This window comes from Lissotriton vulgaris, chromosome 2_1 (assembly GCF_964263255.1).
Source record: "Lissotriton vulgaris chromosome 2_1, aLisVul1.2, whole genome shotgun sequence".
Lineage (NCBI taxonomy): Eukaryota > Metazoa > Chordata > Amphibia > Caudata > Salamandridae > Lissotriton > Lissotriton vulgaris.
In genome coordinates this window covers 1442961528-1442978945 of record NC_141687.1, presented here as the reverse complement: position 1 = coordinate 1442978945, position 17418 = coordinate 1442961528, and the positions used below count along the sequence as shown (strand labels likewise).

Here is a 17418-nt window from a genome sequence, read left to right as displayed (position 1 = left end):
AGGCAAGCACGGGGAGAGCCAGAGCAGAAGCAACCCGGCCAGGCACACAGAAGGCCCCGGAACAACACCAGACGCCCCAGGCCGGAGCAAAGGGAAGCTCACAGCACCAGGAAGACCCAGACGGGCGCCCAACCAGGCACCAACCAGGCCCGACCCAGCAAAACTGCAGGTAACAGATGAGAACAGGCGCAGGCAGGGTGGAACAGAACAGCCAAACCCAAGGCAGCACAAGCCACCCCTGCGCAGATAGAGGGGACAAAGCACTCCAGAGAGCCCCCGGCATGACACCGGCAAGCATCCAAGGACAGGAACCAGGCGCAGCTCAAACGCCGACCAACCGAATAGGAGCCAGGAAGCGGAGGCGAAGAACCAGGGCACACAACTGGAGCAAGTCCACAACAGCCAGCCCGCAGCGGAGACAAAGCCACCCACGGAGAAGGCAGTCGCCGAAGAAGCAAGAAGTGACCCAAACAGAAGAGTAGCAGAGGGCAAGGCACAAGCAAGCAGGCAGGGATAACCCAACAACACAGAGAAACCCCCAGGAGCAAGCAAAAAAGGCAGAGCCAGCAAAAAAGGAACTAGCCCCCACAGAGGCGACAGGAACCCACGCCAACCCCGGAGGGGAAAACCCCCAAGCCCGAGCAGCCAAGAGCAGGGGCACAACCCGAAGAAGGGAACCAAAGCGAGAAGCCCCGCGACACGCCCGCCCCCAGAATACAGACAAGAACGGGGGCGGGCAGGCGGCAAGGCAGCAGGCCAGGAACAGAAAAGTGATCCCTCAGACCAAAAAGATGAGCAAAGGAACCCAGCGCCTGACCGACCAGCACCCACCAGACACCCAAGCACCGCGGGGGGGGGGGCAGCAGAGAACACCAGTGCGTCTGAGCACCACAAGCACATAGAAGCAACCGCCACTGAGCACACACAGGAAGCAAGCAGCGCGGGCACCCGTGGCTGCAGCATGACCACCCAAAAAAGAAGAGGGGACGAAGCACAGCGCCGAACGCATGCACCCCAAGTAGGAGGCCCCGGCACAAACAACGGCACCCCCAGGAGACCATGACGCCAGAACACGGCACAGCCAGAAGGACAGCCAGCCCCCACTTCCAGGACCAGCCCACGAGACACCCAGAAGAAGAAAGGGGGCGAAACAGCCAGAGCGGGGGCCAACAGCACACCGGCACAGGGAAAAAACAACACAGACCCAGAGAAGGGCGCAGGCGAAGCCACAGCCATGCTCGAACAGCCAAAGAGAACGCAGTACACCTACAGACAGGCGAGGGACAGGGAAAGGAAAACGGCACCCCAGCGCCCGAGACCGCCAGCCACAAAACATCCGAGTAGCCGCCAAAAAAGAAAGGGATCCCAGGGAAGCCAACCCCTCGAAACCCAACCGGCCAAGCGTGAAAAGGCCAAGGCCAAAAGGACGTGTCACACAGGGACCCCAGAAGAAAGGACTGCACGGGCACCAGTGACGTGTGAGTGTCCAGCAGAACCATCACTACAGCCTCCACCAACACTGCAACCATGCCCAGGAAGGAGCCGGGGGCCTGCCCGGAGGGTGGAGAGTCCACAGGAAATGAAGCAGCACAGGACGCAAAGGAAACGTACACCATGAAGGGAAAACGGAGCTGAATAACAGATGAGTACCGTTACCTAACTCGATGGCAATCACATCATCGAACTGAGAAGGATAAGAGGCTGAGCGGATAGGCAGGGCCCCGAACATGGGACCACGAGGCCAAACACAGGCCCCCAGAGTGGATGCAAGAATCCACTGAGCCACCAGCAGACACGAAACAGAGAACCCCAGAAAACAACCACAGTATCGGAGCCTGAAGCCCGGGCCCCAAACAGCAGCCCCAGCAAGGGGACAGCACATCCCAGAGCCGATGTAACCCAACACCCTGGCAAGCCATAAATAGAGGGCAAGCCTGAGCCCTAGGACAGGTCAGAGGACTCCCAGCCAAGGCAGGGGAGCTGCCGGAACTCGCAGCATGAGCCGCAGAAGGGCAGCGTCGTCCCTGGCACATAGGCAGCCCGGGAGCAGGGAGGGGCTGCAGAGGCACAGAGCCGGGCCGGTGACAGGACACAGAAGGCACGGGAGAAAAGTTACACAGAAAACATCCAGGAGCTGCCAGTGGACCCAAACACCACCACAGATCAGCAGCCCATGTGTAAGTGAAGCACGAGTGAAACATCCTGCCTTCTGGACACCCCGGCACAAACCCCAGCGTAGGCATGCACAGGACGACAGCATGGTAGAAGAAAAAAAGATACAGAAATCGGGACTCACCTGGAGTAGGGGCCAATCCCAGGAACAAGGCCCCCACACCACCGTCGATCCAGAATCCATCAGGAGCTCATCCAGCGAGGCACGGCTCCCCGACCAGGCTCGGAAGCAACCGGGAACTCCAGCACCAGCCACAAAGGGCCGGTATGTGCATGCAGCCCACAGCAAAGCTGGGAACTCCTTAATTCCTACACCGGCTCCAAATAGAGACTGACTCCAAGAAAGCCCGGCAGGCCAGGCGGCAGTCCAGGGAACCTTGCGCCCTCACAGCCAGGCATCCGGGCGGGGGGGAAGAAGAGAAGCACCGCCACTCAAGCCCATCAGGAGTAGCAACAGCACACCATCCAATCTGTGGACAGACAGAAAAAAGAACAGGAGGGTTGCTGGGTAAGTACTGCGTATGTACTCCCGGGGGGAGGGGCAGTATTAGTGTCCCAGTGTTAGACCTGTCTGGCCTTTTGCGTAGCCCCTCCTATTCATTATTTATTTTATCCCCTTTTTGCCCCTCATACCCCTTTATATCTTTTTGGGTCCACTAGATTTTTATGGTGTTGACCTGGGGGATAGATGCTCTTTTGCCTCATAGTTTTTCACCTCAGGCCTAGGTGCCTTTTCCTGACAGGAATTCACCCAGACATACAAAATGGTGGTTCTCAACTGTCATAACTGCCATTCCCTAGAATGCCCCATAGGTTAACATGAGAGCCTTCTAGAACCTTCCGGATCCTACTGGACCCTGAGTGGACAGGTTATATAAGGGCAGAGGTCAGGAAGCCATTTTGTCTTGTCAGTGAGGAGCAGCTGGAGTACAGGCTAAGGGTCTGGAAGGGGTAGGGCCTTCATAGGGTAGCTTACCTCTCAAGGGTTGCCCCTTACAGGGATCACCACCCCCCACCTCTGTGGGCCTGACCCAGTTAGTTCCGTCCTGCTGACCCTGGACAGGGAGACAACTCAAATTAGGTGTGGGACTGCCTCCCCCCAGCTAGCGGTGAAGTTTAGGGGATCCCAGCTCAGGAAGGTGTGAAGTGAAAAGCGAATTCCCCACCTTTCCTTGTCCAGTATGAAGGGTTAGATCGATTTGCAGAAGATAGAGGCCTGGAACCCCAGAGCGTGGGACTTTACCCCTGTCCCGCTCCTCCTCTGTGTCAGTGGTGCCATTGACTGACTATGTAAAACCGTGACCTTTTGCCTGTATGAGAACGCGCAGCAGGAGTTTACCTCTTCTCACCTGGGGAGCCCGAAGAAGGAGAGTGGGGGCTTCGGTGGGTGTTCTGATAAACCTGAATTCATTGTGGATGGGCCAGGCGCTGCCGCGAAGGTAACGTGGAGCGGAGTGTAGAGCTGACTGAGACGGCGGCAGCGCGCTTCTGCGCAGACTCTCGGCGGCGATCACTTTCCTGACAGGAGGGGCCTAGGACCGAGCAGGCCCGGAGGTGAGCCACTCCCAGTGCCGACGAGTGGAGCAGCCTCCGCTTCAGAGCCGCTACTCTCCCGCACGTGCGCAGGAGCGCTGCCGGTGAGAGGAGTGCCAGAGGCGGCCGGAGGCGGGAATCGGGTCCTACGCAGAGCTCAGACCTAGCGCGATCTCCTCAAAGGGCCGACGCAAGTACAATCTGGGAACAGGCCCCGAGGTACGCGCTGGTAGGGATCGGAGGAGGCCCCTGAGGCCGGAGCTGAGGACTGAGAGAGGCTCGATTAGCCGACCCAAGTAAGGAGGAATGGGGGAACTGTTGTGAGACTAGACTTGCCTGCAATTCACCTAACCAGTGACTAGAGACACTGATAATCGGTGTAAGAGATCGGTTCTGGCATCTTAAGGGATTTCCTTCGCAGTACTAAAAAGAGGCAGAGATAGAGTGTGGCTCGTCAGTCTATTTGAGAAACTGACATCTGGATGTGAGTGGCCTGTGTCAGAAAACCCATCCGGGATTCAGGTCAGAGAGTCTCTCTGTAAGAAATTGAGTGCTAGAAGGCTACAGAACTGAAGGGACCAACTGAGGAAAACTACTGTTCAAACTGGGTAACAGCCTGGGTAGAATGCCTAGGATTTCTTAGGGAATTGTAAAGCTGAACCTGTTTAATCCATTGCTCACTCAGTAGTTAATGTGTGTTACTGCTAAAAATCTGGTGTGAAAAGTAGAGGGTAGTTCAGAGGGCAGTTGATGGAAGAAGTAAAAGCATATCTGTGTAATGTGATTTCAACTGTGTAAAATAAGAAGGAATATAAGGAGAAAAGTCAGAATAAGAAAGAGAAAAGTGAAACTACTATATTTTTATAAAGCAATCCTTATTTTTCCATAATTACCGGTGTAGTGTCATTTTTGAGTGAAATTGCATTGGGTTACTGCTTGGTGGTGTGCAACCTTTACACAAGTGCCTCTGTTTAGTGACTGTCTTACCCTAGGCCAGGCTACCCTAGGTGACCTGACATTTCTAGGTCCAACACCCAGCATTCCTCTTGTTTTTTTCTGTCATGAGATGGTCATCTCCACTTTGTTATGAATGGGACGAGGACATAAGGGACCTGGGGGTAATAACTCATTCTCTGCATATTTTTCTCGAGTTCCTAGTCGGCAATTCCCATTTGAGCCACAACAGTCAATTCTGGGCAGAACAAGAACCCGTAATATAGGTCTATGCGAGCACCTGGCATCTGCAAAGTTCTCTGCTGCTTCCCCACCAGTACTGAGCGACTCCCTCCTCAAACAAATGTTTACTGGTCGGGCAACACAGAAACAGGTTCAAAGCAGGGCTGTGAAGTCCTAAGAGATGCCATCGGAACCCGTGGCCGCCCCTGTCTCAATTTAAATAACACTCCACTAGCCTCACCATGAAGAGGTCCCAGGAGCCTGCCTCGCGCAGCTTGCAGAGAGGCCTTAACCCCAAACTAGAATGCAATATCCCCAACAAAGCTAAAGTCCATGTAACCACACTCCCTTTGGCCCCGTTGTACCCAGGACTATAGTCCAATTGTATTGTGACAGACAAGAAATATACAGTCCTTTTTTTGGAACCTGGCGCATTCACGGTGACTGGGTCTGGCGACGGCCCGGTGCAGCGCCCATCATGCCTTGCTTCAACATGCCCTGTGGAGTCAACACCTGTGAAAGAATACAGAGCTGAAGCACGGTGATCATTCTGAAGTTACATGCTGGATGAACCTACTTTTCACGTTATTGAGGAAATACGACATCCACTGGCGAAGAGTTGAATCCCCCATTAGGTAAATCATCTTCCCCGGCAGACACTTGTCCATCAGGTCCTTGGTGCTGCTCGGAGACATCGAGCAGCCAACTGGATTCCAGATATTTTGCAGGAAGTGGCCGCCGGGGAATGGGGAGTGCATCCCAGTCCTGCATTTTTCTTCTTTTGATGATTTGCCTTCTGATACAAAAATAAAATAATGCATCTTGTGAACGAATGAAAACGCAATATACAGCGCGCAGAGGCCTGTGTGTTAAAACAAATAATGGAGAGTGCTGCGGGCTGTTTGGCGCTTTCTGGGGTAAAACCTAAAATGCAGTGCTGTGATTGAAATGTTTTTTTACTATAGAAGTGAGATTCAAACTTAAGACTTCTCTTGAATGGTTCTACATATGTGTCTGGGATCACAGCTATGAAATGACCCTTCGTGTTGTAGACGATGAAGCAAAAGACGAATACGAGATACAGTGTGACTATTAGTAGCCACCAGAAACTAAGCTGAAATATTAATAAACATTGAAGTATAATCTACTAGAAGAATGCTTGACAAAAAAGCTTCCCATGTCATATCTCTAAACCAATAGACCTACAACAACGCGGTTCGTTTTCAAACTAATCATAAAGCATTCAAAACATTAAAAAAAATACTGAGCGAATCAAACCATCGCAACAACTGAAATCATAGATGACAAAAGATGTTTTCTTTACATTACAGAAGACTGATCAGCTTTCTGGACATGAGTGCGCATTCGACCTTGAGTAGTTCCCCTTGGATTAAATCATTAAAAAAAATTTGTATCTGCAGGGCCACTGGAATTATGCGGTAGGTTGATTAAATCATGCGGCAAGAAAACGCAAATTATTCAGCATAATGCGGCACACTTTTGTGATAATATTATTGAATTATTTTGTCATTTCTACACATGTGCAGTTAAGGCTGAGTCGTTGTTCAGGCAAGTCGGTGTTCCGCTTTCGTGACTCCGGAACTCGTTGTTCCGGAGTCATTGCTAAGGATGTTTCCCACAAGAAACAGAAAGATGACCAGTCAACATTTGAAAAGGGGCTTTCGCAGAGTGACAACACATGCCGCTGAGTTTTTGGTAACTTTTTGAACCGTTCGAGCTACAACATTTTTTTTTGTTAAAATTGACAGACAGATTATGCAGCAGATGATGGATTACATGACAGAGGTGGCAAATCAATACTTATGCGAAAAATGCAGGGGCCCCACAATCTCATAATTCCAGTGACTTGAGTTTTTGTCAGCTCCCTGTTTTAAATAGAGTTGTGCAACATTCGATTTCACAGCTGTGCCTATATATTTTTTCAAAAGCTATGTCAGTTTCATGGAGTGCAACACTGAAGAACTTTCTCAATAACACCAAAAGTGAGGGCCTGTGCATCAGGAGGCATGTACCCAGGGGCGCAACTAGGTCTTAATTTCGGGGGGGGGGGGCTAACATGGCAGATGAAGGGGCGTGGCTAATGTAAATCAATGGGGCGGAGCTAAAATGGCAGATAATCAGGATCGGTTAATGCTCAGGTCAAGCTGAGAAAAAAATGTGGTGAATTCTGCATTTGAAACTGGACAACAATTAAAGCACACATTTTTGTTAGTTTGATGCATTGCCCCCCAAAACCCATACTCACCCTGTATCGTAAAATTACCCCTGGCACACCAAAACACATACCCACGCTGAACCCTAAAATTAACCCCCTCACACCCTAAAACCCATACCCGCCCTGAAATCTATAATTACCCCTGGCACCCCAAAACCCATACCCATCCTATCCCTAAAATTATCCCTCCCCGGCACCCCAAAACCCATACCCACCCCACACCCTAAAATTACCCCCTGGCACCCCAAAACCCAATACCACCCTGAACCCTAAAATCACCCCCCTGGAGCCCCTAAACCCATACCCGCCCTGAACCTTAAATTACCCCTGGCACCCCAGAAACCATACCCATGCTGAACCATAAATTCCCCCTTGCCCCCCAAAACCCAAACCCACCCTGAACCCTAAAATTACCCCAGGCACCCCAAAACCCATACCCATACTGAACCATAAATTCCCATCTGGCACCCCATAACCCATACCCACCATGAACCCTAAAATAGCCCCCTGACATCCCAAACCCACACCTGCCCTAAACCCTAAAATTACCCCTGGCACTATAAAACACATACCCACGCTGAACCCTAAAATTAATCCCATGGCACCTCAAAACCCACACCCACCCTGAACCTTAAAATTACCCCTGGCACCCCAAACCCCATACCCATGCTGAACCATAAATGCCCCCCGGCAACCCATAACCCACACCCTCCCTGAACCATAAATTCCCCACTGGCACCCCATAACCCATACTCACCCTGTACCTTAAAATTACCCTGGCACCCCAAACCCCATACCGAACCATAAATTCCCCCCCGGCACCCCATAACCCATACCCACCCTGAACCATAAATTCCCCGCTGGCACCCCATAACCCATACCCACCCTGAACCCTAAAATTGCCCCCTGACACCCCAAAACCCACACCTGCCCTGAAACCTAAAATTACCCCTGGCACACCAAAACACATACCCACGCTGAACCCTAAAATGTCCCCTGGCACCCCATACCCACCCTGAACCCTAAAATAGCCCCCTGACATCCGAAAACCCACACCTGCCCTAAACCCTAAAATTACCCTTGGCACCCCAAAACCCATACCCATGCTGAACCATAAATTCCCCCGGCACCCCATAACCCATACCCACCCTGAACCATAAATTCCCCCCTGGCACCCCATAACCCATACCCACCCTGAACTCTAAAATTACCCACTAGCACCCCAAAAAAAATGAACACTACAAACTTACACTACATTTGCATATTTGGAGGGGACTGTCCTCTTTGACGTTTCTATATATGTAAGTCAAGAACAACATTCACAGTAACCTAGATATGCAGGCAGTAGGTAATGCTGTGCTGAAAAATGCATTAAAGTTACTGGAACTTACACAAAAAACTGCTGCCTGCTCTTCTGATACTATACTGTGGAGTCTGGCTGATCAGCAGCACTGTGTCCTGGCATCCAGCCCCTCCCGAAGGTCTCACTGTGTAGATCAATGTGGGTCATGCACAGACAGCAGGGGGAAAGGGATGGCCAGTGCAGGTGAAGCTTTTACTTTGTAAATTAATTCCTGCTGCCGTCATAACCCAGGGTTTGCTGTCTGTGCACTTGTATGGAATACACATCTATACAAGTGCACAGACAGCACACCGTGGGTTAAGATGCCAGCAGAAATTCCTTTACAAAGGAAAAGCATCACCTTAACTGGCCATGCCTTCCCCCTGCTGTGCACATCTTCACACCTCATTCTCACAACTCATCAAGTGCTTAGGTGAAATCCCTGCCTTCAGGCAAGGATTTCACCTCTGCCCCACTCTACAGGAAACACAAAAGGTCAGGGCAGGGGGGTTCACTTGCTGAAACTGTTCAGAGGCTCGCTGTCTGGCTCGGGCTGCTGGGCCTCTCAGAAATCATTAAAACAATCACATTCTCGGATCGGATGCGCAGCCTTCTTGCACCATTTCAGTGCGTGTCATCTTAGCCCGGGCAGAGGAGGCGACGGGGGGGGGGGGGGCTGAAGCCCGGTGAGCCCAATGGGTGTTGCGCGCCTGCATGTACCCCATGCAGCTTAGGCAGGAGCAGCCTAAATCTGATTGACTGGGACAGCTCCCTTGGCGGAAAGATAATTTGGTGTTTGCTGTAGGGGCAGAGGGTTGTTGGGGTGTGATGGCAGGAGGTGTGAGGAAGGTGGGAGGAGGTCAGGGGGTCGATGGGGTGCTAACAATTACACTGAGGTACATCAAGAGCTGATTATAAAGTCTTGAATGTGACCCGATTGAGACCAAGTAGGATGCATGAGCTGCTGTTTGCATGACATTAAGCCAGACAGCTCCCTGCTGCGCCCCTCTGAATATTTGGTGCCCTGAGCCTGTGCCCAGCTTGTGCCTGAGGCCTACCCTTAGTTTAGGGATGCGAGCACGCCACTCATCAGCCATGACGTACCAGGTCGCAAAGAGCCACCATATACTGCACATTCTCATCTACTGGCTGTCCCAGGGATGTCATAAATGATTTAAGACTGCAGTGAATAATTGAGGCAGGTTGATGTGAAAATTTGCCCTGGGCAAAGCTAAAAAATGTTACAATTCTTCTTCAAATGTGAAGATTCACAATGTCATCCACATTTAAATTCATACACCTCAAGCTACAAGATAAACACATATTAAGTCCAAGATAGGGCAACCAAAAACACATTCAGTGATTATTTTGCGATTGCTTATTTCGGAAATGTTTCCAGGAATGCCATAAATGTGACTGTTTCCCTCCACACACCAAAAGGGGGTCTCCATCCATCTATTATTTTATTTATTTCAATCATTTGATTTTAGGTTTCTTTATATTAGTTTTAGGTTCTTGAACACATGAACACAGACTCCAGTTTGTGCAGGCGGAGATTCTATTTTGTACTAGGTGTGTCTAGCAAACGGAAATCTTTAGCTTCCTATAGCTAAACAAGGTGTCCCTTATCTTCCTGAGGATCTGTAAATATGCCACATTCTTTTGACCTCTAAATGTGTCATATCCTCCTGTGAATAACATAGACAAACATCCCTAGTGTGACAACGTACAGGACAGGTGCCCTTTTCAAGGTCAAATAACAAACATAACCCAAACATGTGGTCTGTAATGGTATATTTTTACCTTCTTAGTGCATCTACTGATTATGATTATGTCAAGACATTCCTAAGGTGATTTTGGAAATTCCATCTTAGATATGATATATTATAAAAGGGCTGCCAATTGACTGGTCAGGAGAGAGAAACTTCACCCAGGTTGTAGTTTGCAGACCCAGATGAGCACAGCACCAGATTCCATCATGACTGAACAAGCCTCCAGCAAGACTCTCCGAGGCTCTGCAAAGCATTCCGTTCTGCCTTCACAAATAAGTACCAGGATTGGGTTCTCACACAGAAGCATGCTCTTGGCCTTGTGCTCAAAATGGCTCCTAGGAAATCCTGTCCCTGCCTGAAAGATTACACCAGCCATCAAATAACTTGGAACGTGGCTTGTTGAAGACACCACACAGTCATGTTAGAGCTGCTGGCTCACAGTCTACCGGGGGCAGGATAGCGAGTGAATGGAGGAGATACCAGTTGGCCACTTGTGTGTTCAGACCCTCCATGTTATGTTATGTTATTCAAATTTATATAGCGCCAAATGAATCACCCCCAAGAGAGTCTATTGTAGCGCATTAGGGATGAGGGAGAATCAGATAAGCCAGATTTTAAGCAGTTTTCTTGATAGGGCTAAGTCAGGCCAGGGCTGTACTATGTACAGGTGGTCTATTCCAGTGGTGGGGAGCTAGGTATGAGAATGATCTTCCTCCTTATCTGGCTGTACCTTTGAGCAAGGACATTGCAGAGATTTCCCACTGGACCTTAGACTGTGCGCCGGTAAATAGGGCTACTCCATCACAGTCTGAGCATGTCTCTCTCAGTACGAAAACATGAAACAGTGAATAACTGAGCATACTGTGAGAGTAACAGGGGTCATCTGCCACTGAGCTTAGTGACTCTATACTTTTGATCCTGGCAGGGAACCACTTGGAATATAACAGCGAACACGGGTCAAGAGTGGGAAATTGCAGAACCTATCTCAAGGCCAAGAACACATAGGGGACGATTACGATGTTGGTAGTTAAGCCTCCGATCGCTCGTCGGAGGCTTTACCGACCAACATGGTAGGCTTACAGTCTGACTGCCCAAATATGATGGAGGCGGTTGGAGTGTAAACCGGGTGGTCTTTCCGCCGTCTGGATTATGATGTTGGATTCCGACAGGCTTTTCATGTTGGGCTTTTCGACAGGAAAAGCCTGTCAAAAAGCGACTCTAGCCATGAGGTGCCTGCCACGCAGTGCAGGGATTAACAGAAGCTCCCATTTCTCCATGGGAGCTTGTGCTGTGGCCGGTTTCCGACCTCAGCACAAGCTCAGCACAATACGACCACACCATGTGAGGTCGCATTGTAATTGCTGTGTCGGGACTGCAGACCAGAGGTCGGTCGGTCCGTAGACCGCAATGGTCACATCCGCCCGACATCGTGATGATGCCCTCAATCAATCAATCAATCAGATCAATCAATCAGACCATTTGTAAAGCGCACTACTTACCCGTGAGGGTTTCAAAGCGCTGAGGGGAAGGTGGGGGGTGGGTGCTGTTGCTACTGGTCGAAGAGCCAGTTCTTGAGTCGTCTCCTGAAGGTCAGCAGGTCTTTGGTTTGTCGTAGGTTGAGGGGGAGGGTGTTCCAGGTCTTGGCGGCGCGGTGGGAGAAGGACCTGCCTCTGGAAGTGGTTCTAGGGATGCGCGGGACCATGGCTAGGGCATGGTCATTGGAGCGGAGTTTCCTGTTGGGTACATAGAAGGAGAGTTGACTGTTGAGATAGGCTGGGCCGGTATTGTGGAGTCCCTTGTGTGCGTGGACCAGGAGCTTGAAGGAGATTCTTCTGTCGACGGGGAGCCAGTGCCGGTTCCTCAGGTGGGGGTTGATGGGGTCACGGCGCGGGACGTCGAGGATTAGGCGTACAGAGGCTTTCTGGATCCGTTGCAGTCAGTTGATGAGCTTAGACGAGGCTCCTGCGTAGAGGGCGTTTCCGTAGTCGAGTCTGCTGCTGACTAGGGTATCGGTGACTGTTTTCCTCGTGTTAGTCGGGATCCATCTGTAGATCTTGCGGAGCATACAGAGGGTGTTGAAGCAGGTGGATGAGACTGCGTTAACTTGTTTGGTCATGGTGAGTTTCGAGTCGAGGATGACTCCCAGGTTGCATGCGTGGTTGGTAGGAGCCGGGGGTGTCCCCAGTGATGTGGGCCACCAGGAGTTGTCCCATGCTGAGGGGTTGGGCCCAAGGATGAGGATCTCCGTCTTGTCTGAGTTCAGCTTAAGTCGGCTTTCCTTCATCCAGTCGGTGACGGCCTTCATTCCCTGGTGGAGGTTGTATTTGGCGGTGAGAGGGTCCTTGGTGAGGGAGAGGATCAGCTGCGTGTCGTAGGAGATTATGTAAAATCCGTGCTGTCGGGCGATCCGTGCTAGTGGGGCCATGTAGACAGCGTCGGGCTGGGGGAGGATCCCTTTGGGACGCCGCAGATGATCTCGGAGGCTTCGGACCAGAACGGGGGAAGGCGGGCTCTCTGAGTTCTGCCGGTGAGGAAGGAAGTGGTCCAGTCCAAGGCCTTGTCTCTGATCCCTGCGTCGTGGAGGCGCGTGCGTAGTGTGCGGTGGCAGACGGTGTCGAAGGCGGCTGAGAGATCTAGGAGGATGAGAATGCCCTAAATTGCATCTTGCTAATAATATGTGTAGTATTTAGTTCTGGTGTGCATTAAAGAACATTTCTTCTTGGAAGTAAAGCACCAAGTTATACAATCATTTATTATACTGCAGTGCGACTCCGGAGTGCTGAGCTCAAGCATTCCCATACTACCTTCTTAGAAACTTGTGACTGCTTACCATTTTTGCCACTGAGAGTCAAGTTCTTGAAGGAGTTTTCCTTATCCCAATTTTGTAGAGCTGTAGTAGGGTGGATTTAGGGACATTTTAAGCAAACAACCTCAACCACTTTGGCTGAGGCCCAGTAGACCTCCATTTGCCATGGCCCACCAAACAGGGATTGGTATCTATTTTCCAACTAATTTTGGTCATCACTCCAGAGTATTTGCCCATGGCTGACCAATGATCTAAAACAAGTTTCTACCCGTAGCAAGTAAATTAATAATGATGAATTTAAAAGTAATGTTAATTATTTAATTGATAATATTTATGTATATTATGTAATGCATGTATTGTTTGAGTTATATTTTAGGCGTAGGTTGCGAGGTTTATAGGGGTATAGGGTGGTAAGTAAATTAATTATAGTTAATGAATAATTATTTGTAAATATTTGTAATTTAATTTATAAATAATTATGTAAATTGTGTAATTAATGTACTTTTTAATTTATATTTTCAGTGCGGGATGTGGGGTTTGTAGGAGTAAAGGGTGGGAGTGGTAATTGTAATTAATTAATAACTAATGGTAAATACTAAGAATTATTTAGTTGATAATTATGTATTTTGTGCAATTAAGATTTTTTTAAGTTGTATTTCAGGTGCGGGTTCTTGTGTTCGTAGGGGTAGAGGGTAAAAAGGTAATTAAATATAATGAATGAATTATTAGTTAATTATTATTAACTGTTTAATTGATAATTATGTAAATTGCGTAATTATTGACGTTTTTCTAATATATTTTACTTGTGGATTGTTGGCTTTTTAGGGGTACAGGGTGGGAAGTTAATTAAGAAATATGTTATTGATAATGAATAATTAATTTATTAATAATTATTTAATTAATAATTATGCATATTGTGAAATTATCATGTGAGTTAAGTTATATTTTAGGTGTGTGTTGTTTAGTTTGTAGGTGTATCGAGTGGGAAGATATTTAAGTAATAATAAATGTAAAATTATTTATTAGTTTATTACAAATTGCGTTATTTATTACATAATATGTTAATTGTGTATTGCGTTTTAGTTTCAATTTCATTTCAATTGTTGGCTGTTATGATTTTGAGAATATAGTGTGGCATTTTAATTAAATTCATAATTTTTGCTTTAATTGATAATAAGTATTGAAAAAATACTAATTATGCAATTTGCTTAATTTTCATTACAGTTTAGACTTATATTTTAAAATTTTAATATTTAATTTTTTTGTTATTTAATAGAGTTGTTAAAATATCTTATTTGTTTTAAATGAAATAGTCTCTATCTACTGTTGCACCAACTGGAGTGGGAATAGTAATTTTACCCTTCCTGAGTCCAACTCTTTCGCTACTATGTTACAGGCTGGAGTGGAAACAGTAAATGTTATCCCTCCTTAGTCCAACACTTTCCCTACTGTTGCACAGACTGGAGTTGGAATAGTACATTCTACCCCTTCTTAGTCCAATGCTTTCCCTACTGTTGCACAGACTGGATTGGGAATAGTAAATTTTACTCCTACTGAGTTCAACGCTTTCCCTAGTAATAAGCTGATTGGAGTTAGAATAGTAAATTTGACCCCTTCTGAGTCTAATGATTTCCCTACTGTAGCACTGATTGGAGTAGTAAAAGTAAATTTTACCCCTCTTCAGTCCAACGCTTTCCCTACTGTTTCACCCACTGGAGTGAGAATAGTAAATATTACACCTCCTGAGTACAACACTTTCCCTACTACTGCACATATTGGAGTGGGAATAGTACATTTGACCCCTTCTGAGTCCTACTGTTTCAGAGACTGGAGTGGGAAAAGTATATTTCACCACTCCTGACTCCAATGCTTACCCTACTGTTGCACCCACTGGAGTTGAAATAGTGAATTTTACCCCTGCTGAGTTCAACGCTTTCCCTACTGTTGCACCGACTGGAGTGGGAATAATACATTTCATCCCTCCTGAGTTTAACGCTTTCTGTACTGTTGTATAAACTGGAGTGGAAATACTATATGTACTATTTACAGAGTTATTTTTTTATTAATGTTGTTTAAATATATGATATTATTATGTGATTTTGTATTTAAATATATATTTTATATTCCTATAAATGTATGTCATTTTTAGGATATTTTTTGTAACACTTATTTTTATATATTGTTTACTTTTTATGTATAATGAAATTGGCAATAATTTAAATGTTTCTGCTGTGTATTTGTTTTACATTTTATTTGTTATGTATATATATCTGCATCTATATCTATATAAAGATAGAAATATATAGATATATAAAAACGTTATATTGGTAAATTTAAAAACAATTATAAAATATATTATAGGTTAAAATTAATATTTTTTTAAAACAGTCTTACATTATATATGTGTATATAAGCATACACACTTTGATATCTATGTGTGTGTGTGGTTAAATTAGTAAGGGCCCGATTCACAGAATGAACTTAAGACTAAATCCTAAACTTACTACTATTTGGTATTCACAGAATGCACTTACTACTTTCGGGATTCACAGAGTAAACTTACTACTTTCGGGATTCACAGAATGAACTTACTACTTTCAGTATTCACAGAATAGATTTAAGACTACTAACTTTACGTCCGCACTCGGGCCGTAAATTCCGGCCTGGAGGCGGAGTTTCCGGCTTGGGGGCGGAGCTTATGGCCCAGAGGCGGCGTTTCCGGGCCGGAGGCGGAGCTTGCGACTTGGAGGCGGAGCTTCCGGCCCAGAGGTGGAGATTTCAGCCATGGCTAAATACCCACCTCCGAGCCGGAAGCTCCGCCTCTAAGCCCCAAGCTCCACCTCCGGCCCGGAAGCTCCGCCTCCGGGCCATAAGCTCTGCCCCCTAAGCGAGAAACTCCGCCTCCGGGCCGGAATTTACGGCCCAAGTGCGGACGTAAAGTTAGTAGTCTTAAATCTATTCTGTGAATACCGAAAGTAGTAAGTTCATTCTGTGAATCCCGAAAGTAGTAAGTTCACTTTGTGAATCCCGAAAGTAGTAAGTGCATTCTGTGAATACCAAATAGTAGTAAGTTTAGGATTTAGTCTTAAGTTCATTCTGTGAATCGGGCCCACAGTATTTATAAATATTTTAAATTATTCTTTAAACATTTAATTTACATTAGATTAATATTATGTTAAAATATTTGTTTTATGTATTTGAACTGAATATATATTAAAAACAATATTTTGTATATCTTTTTTAATGGTATACACCTGTTACAACGCATTCGTTACTCCGCACTACCATTACAACGCGACTTTTACAACGCATACCATTACAACGCATTGCGCTGGGGGGCGCTCTAGGATAGGGAATAAGTATAATTTACTATCCAACACCTTCCCTAGGGTCCACGGGGACTGGAGTTAGAATAGTAAATTATACTTACCACTATCCAGCACCTCAAAGCGCTATGCGTTGTAATGGTATGCGTTGTAATGGTCGCGTTGTAATGGTAGGTAGTTGTAACGGTATGCGTTGTAACATGGTACATCCCTTTTTTAATATTAGTGTAAAACAATATTTTTTCTGATATATTTGTAGTTCCCATTATATGTATAGAAAACAATATTTTTGTGATCAATATTTTTGACCCGATATTTTGGTTTCACAATATTTATTGTGTCAGTGATTGGAGAGAAGACCTGGTCTCAATGGGAAATATAACTGCTAATAAACCACAATCACAGGAACCACAGATGTTTCAACTCACTGTTACATTGAAGAACATTTACATCCTCAAAGGGCTTTTTCATTTCTTTTCCGATGTTGGATCTGTAAGACAACACACAAAATGTAAAATATTCACTTGAACATTCAAATTCGAACATGTTTGCATTCCAATGGTACATTTTGACATTCCATTTGCCTTTGTTTCCTACCTTTTTGTAAGATTATACAAAGAGATTCCAACATTGCGGCCTAAGCAACAACTCAAGGTTGAAAACTCAAAATTAAATCTTTGAAAAGCAAAACATTTGAAAAAAGACAGCAAAAACATAGTTTGAAAATAAATGCTGTCTATGAGCTCGTCAATTATTTTGGAAGCTAAATGCTCGAAAATGCTCATCATTTTCACAATTTAGCTATTTTTTGTTGAAGATACTCAACCATGCTGTGAGCTACCCAAAACCTCACCAGCACCCACTAAACCTCACTTACCCCATCCCTAAACCTAACTTGAAACTGAACAGTAACTTTCAGCCAGTGCTTAACTTCTAAAAGAAAATTTAATAATAATGGTTCTGTCGGTGATACAGTACTCTGTCCCTAGTCAGGATAACAAAGATAGCAGTATTTTTATCAAAACAATTAAGTACACTGACCACAAGATAAAAAG

The 17418-nt window shown here is 46.6% G+C and overlaps 1 protein-coding gene across 1 annotated transcript in view; it reads right to left on the bottom strand.

Annotated features, from left to right (window-relative positions):
• The window catches only part of LOC147732726 (NXPE family member 1-like), a 78522-nt gene that overhangs the window by 10379 nt on the left and 50725 nt on the right, over window positions 1-17418 (bottom strand). The window contains exons 3-4 of the mRNA XM_086954312.1: window positions 16792-16853; window positions 5459-5677 (exon numbers count right to left, since the gene is read on the bottom strand). Of these exons, the coding sequence (XP_086810438.1) occupies window positions 5459-5677; window positions 16792-16853 (281 nt within the window). The remainder of the gene's footprint in view (window positions 1-5458; window positions 5678-16791; window positions 16854-17418) is intronic.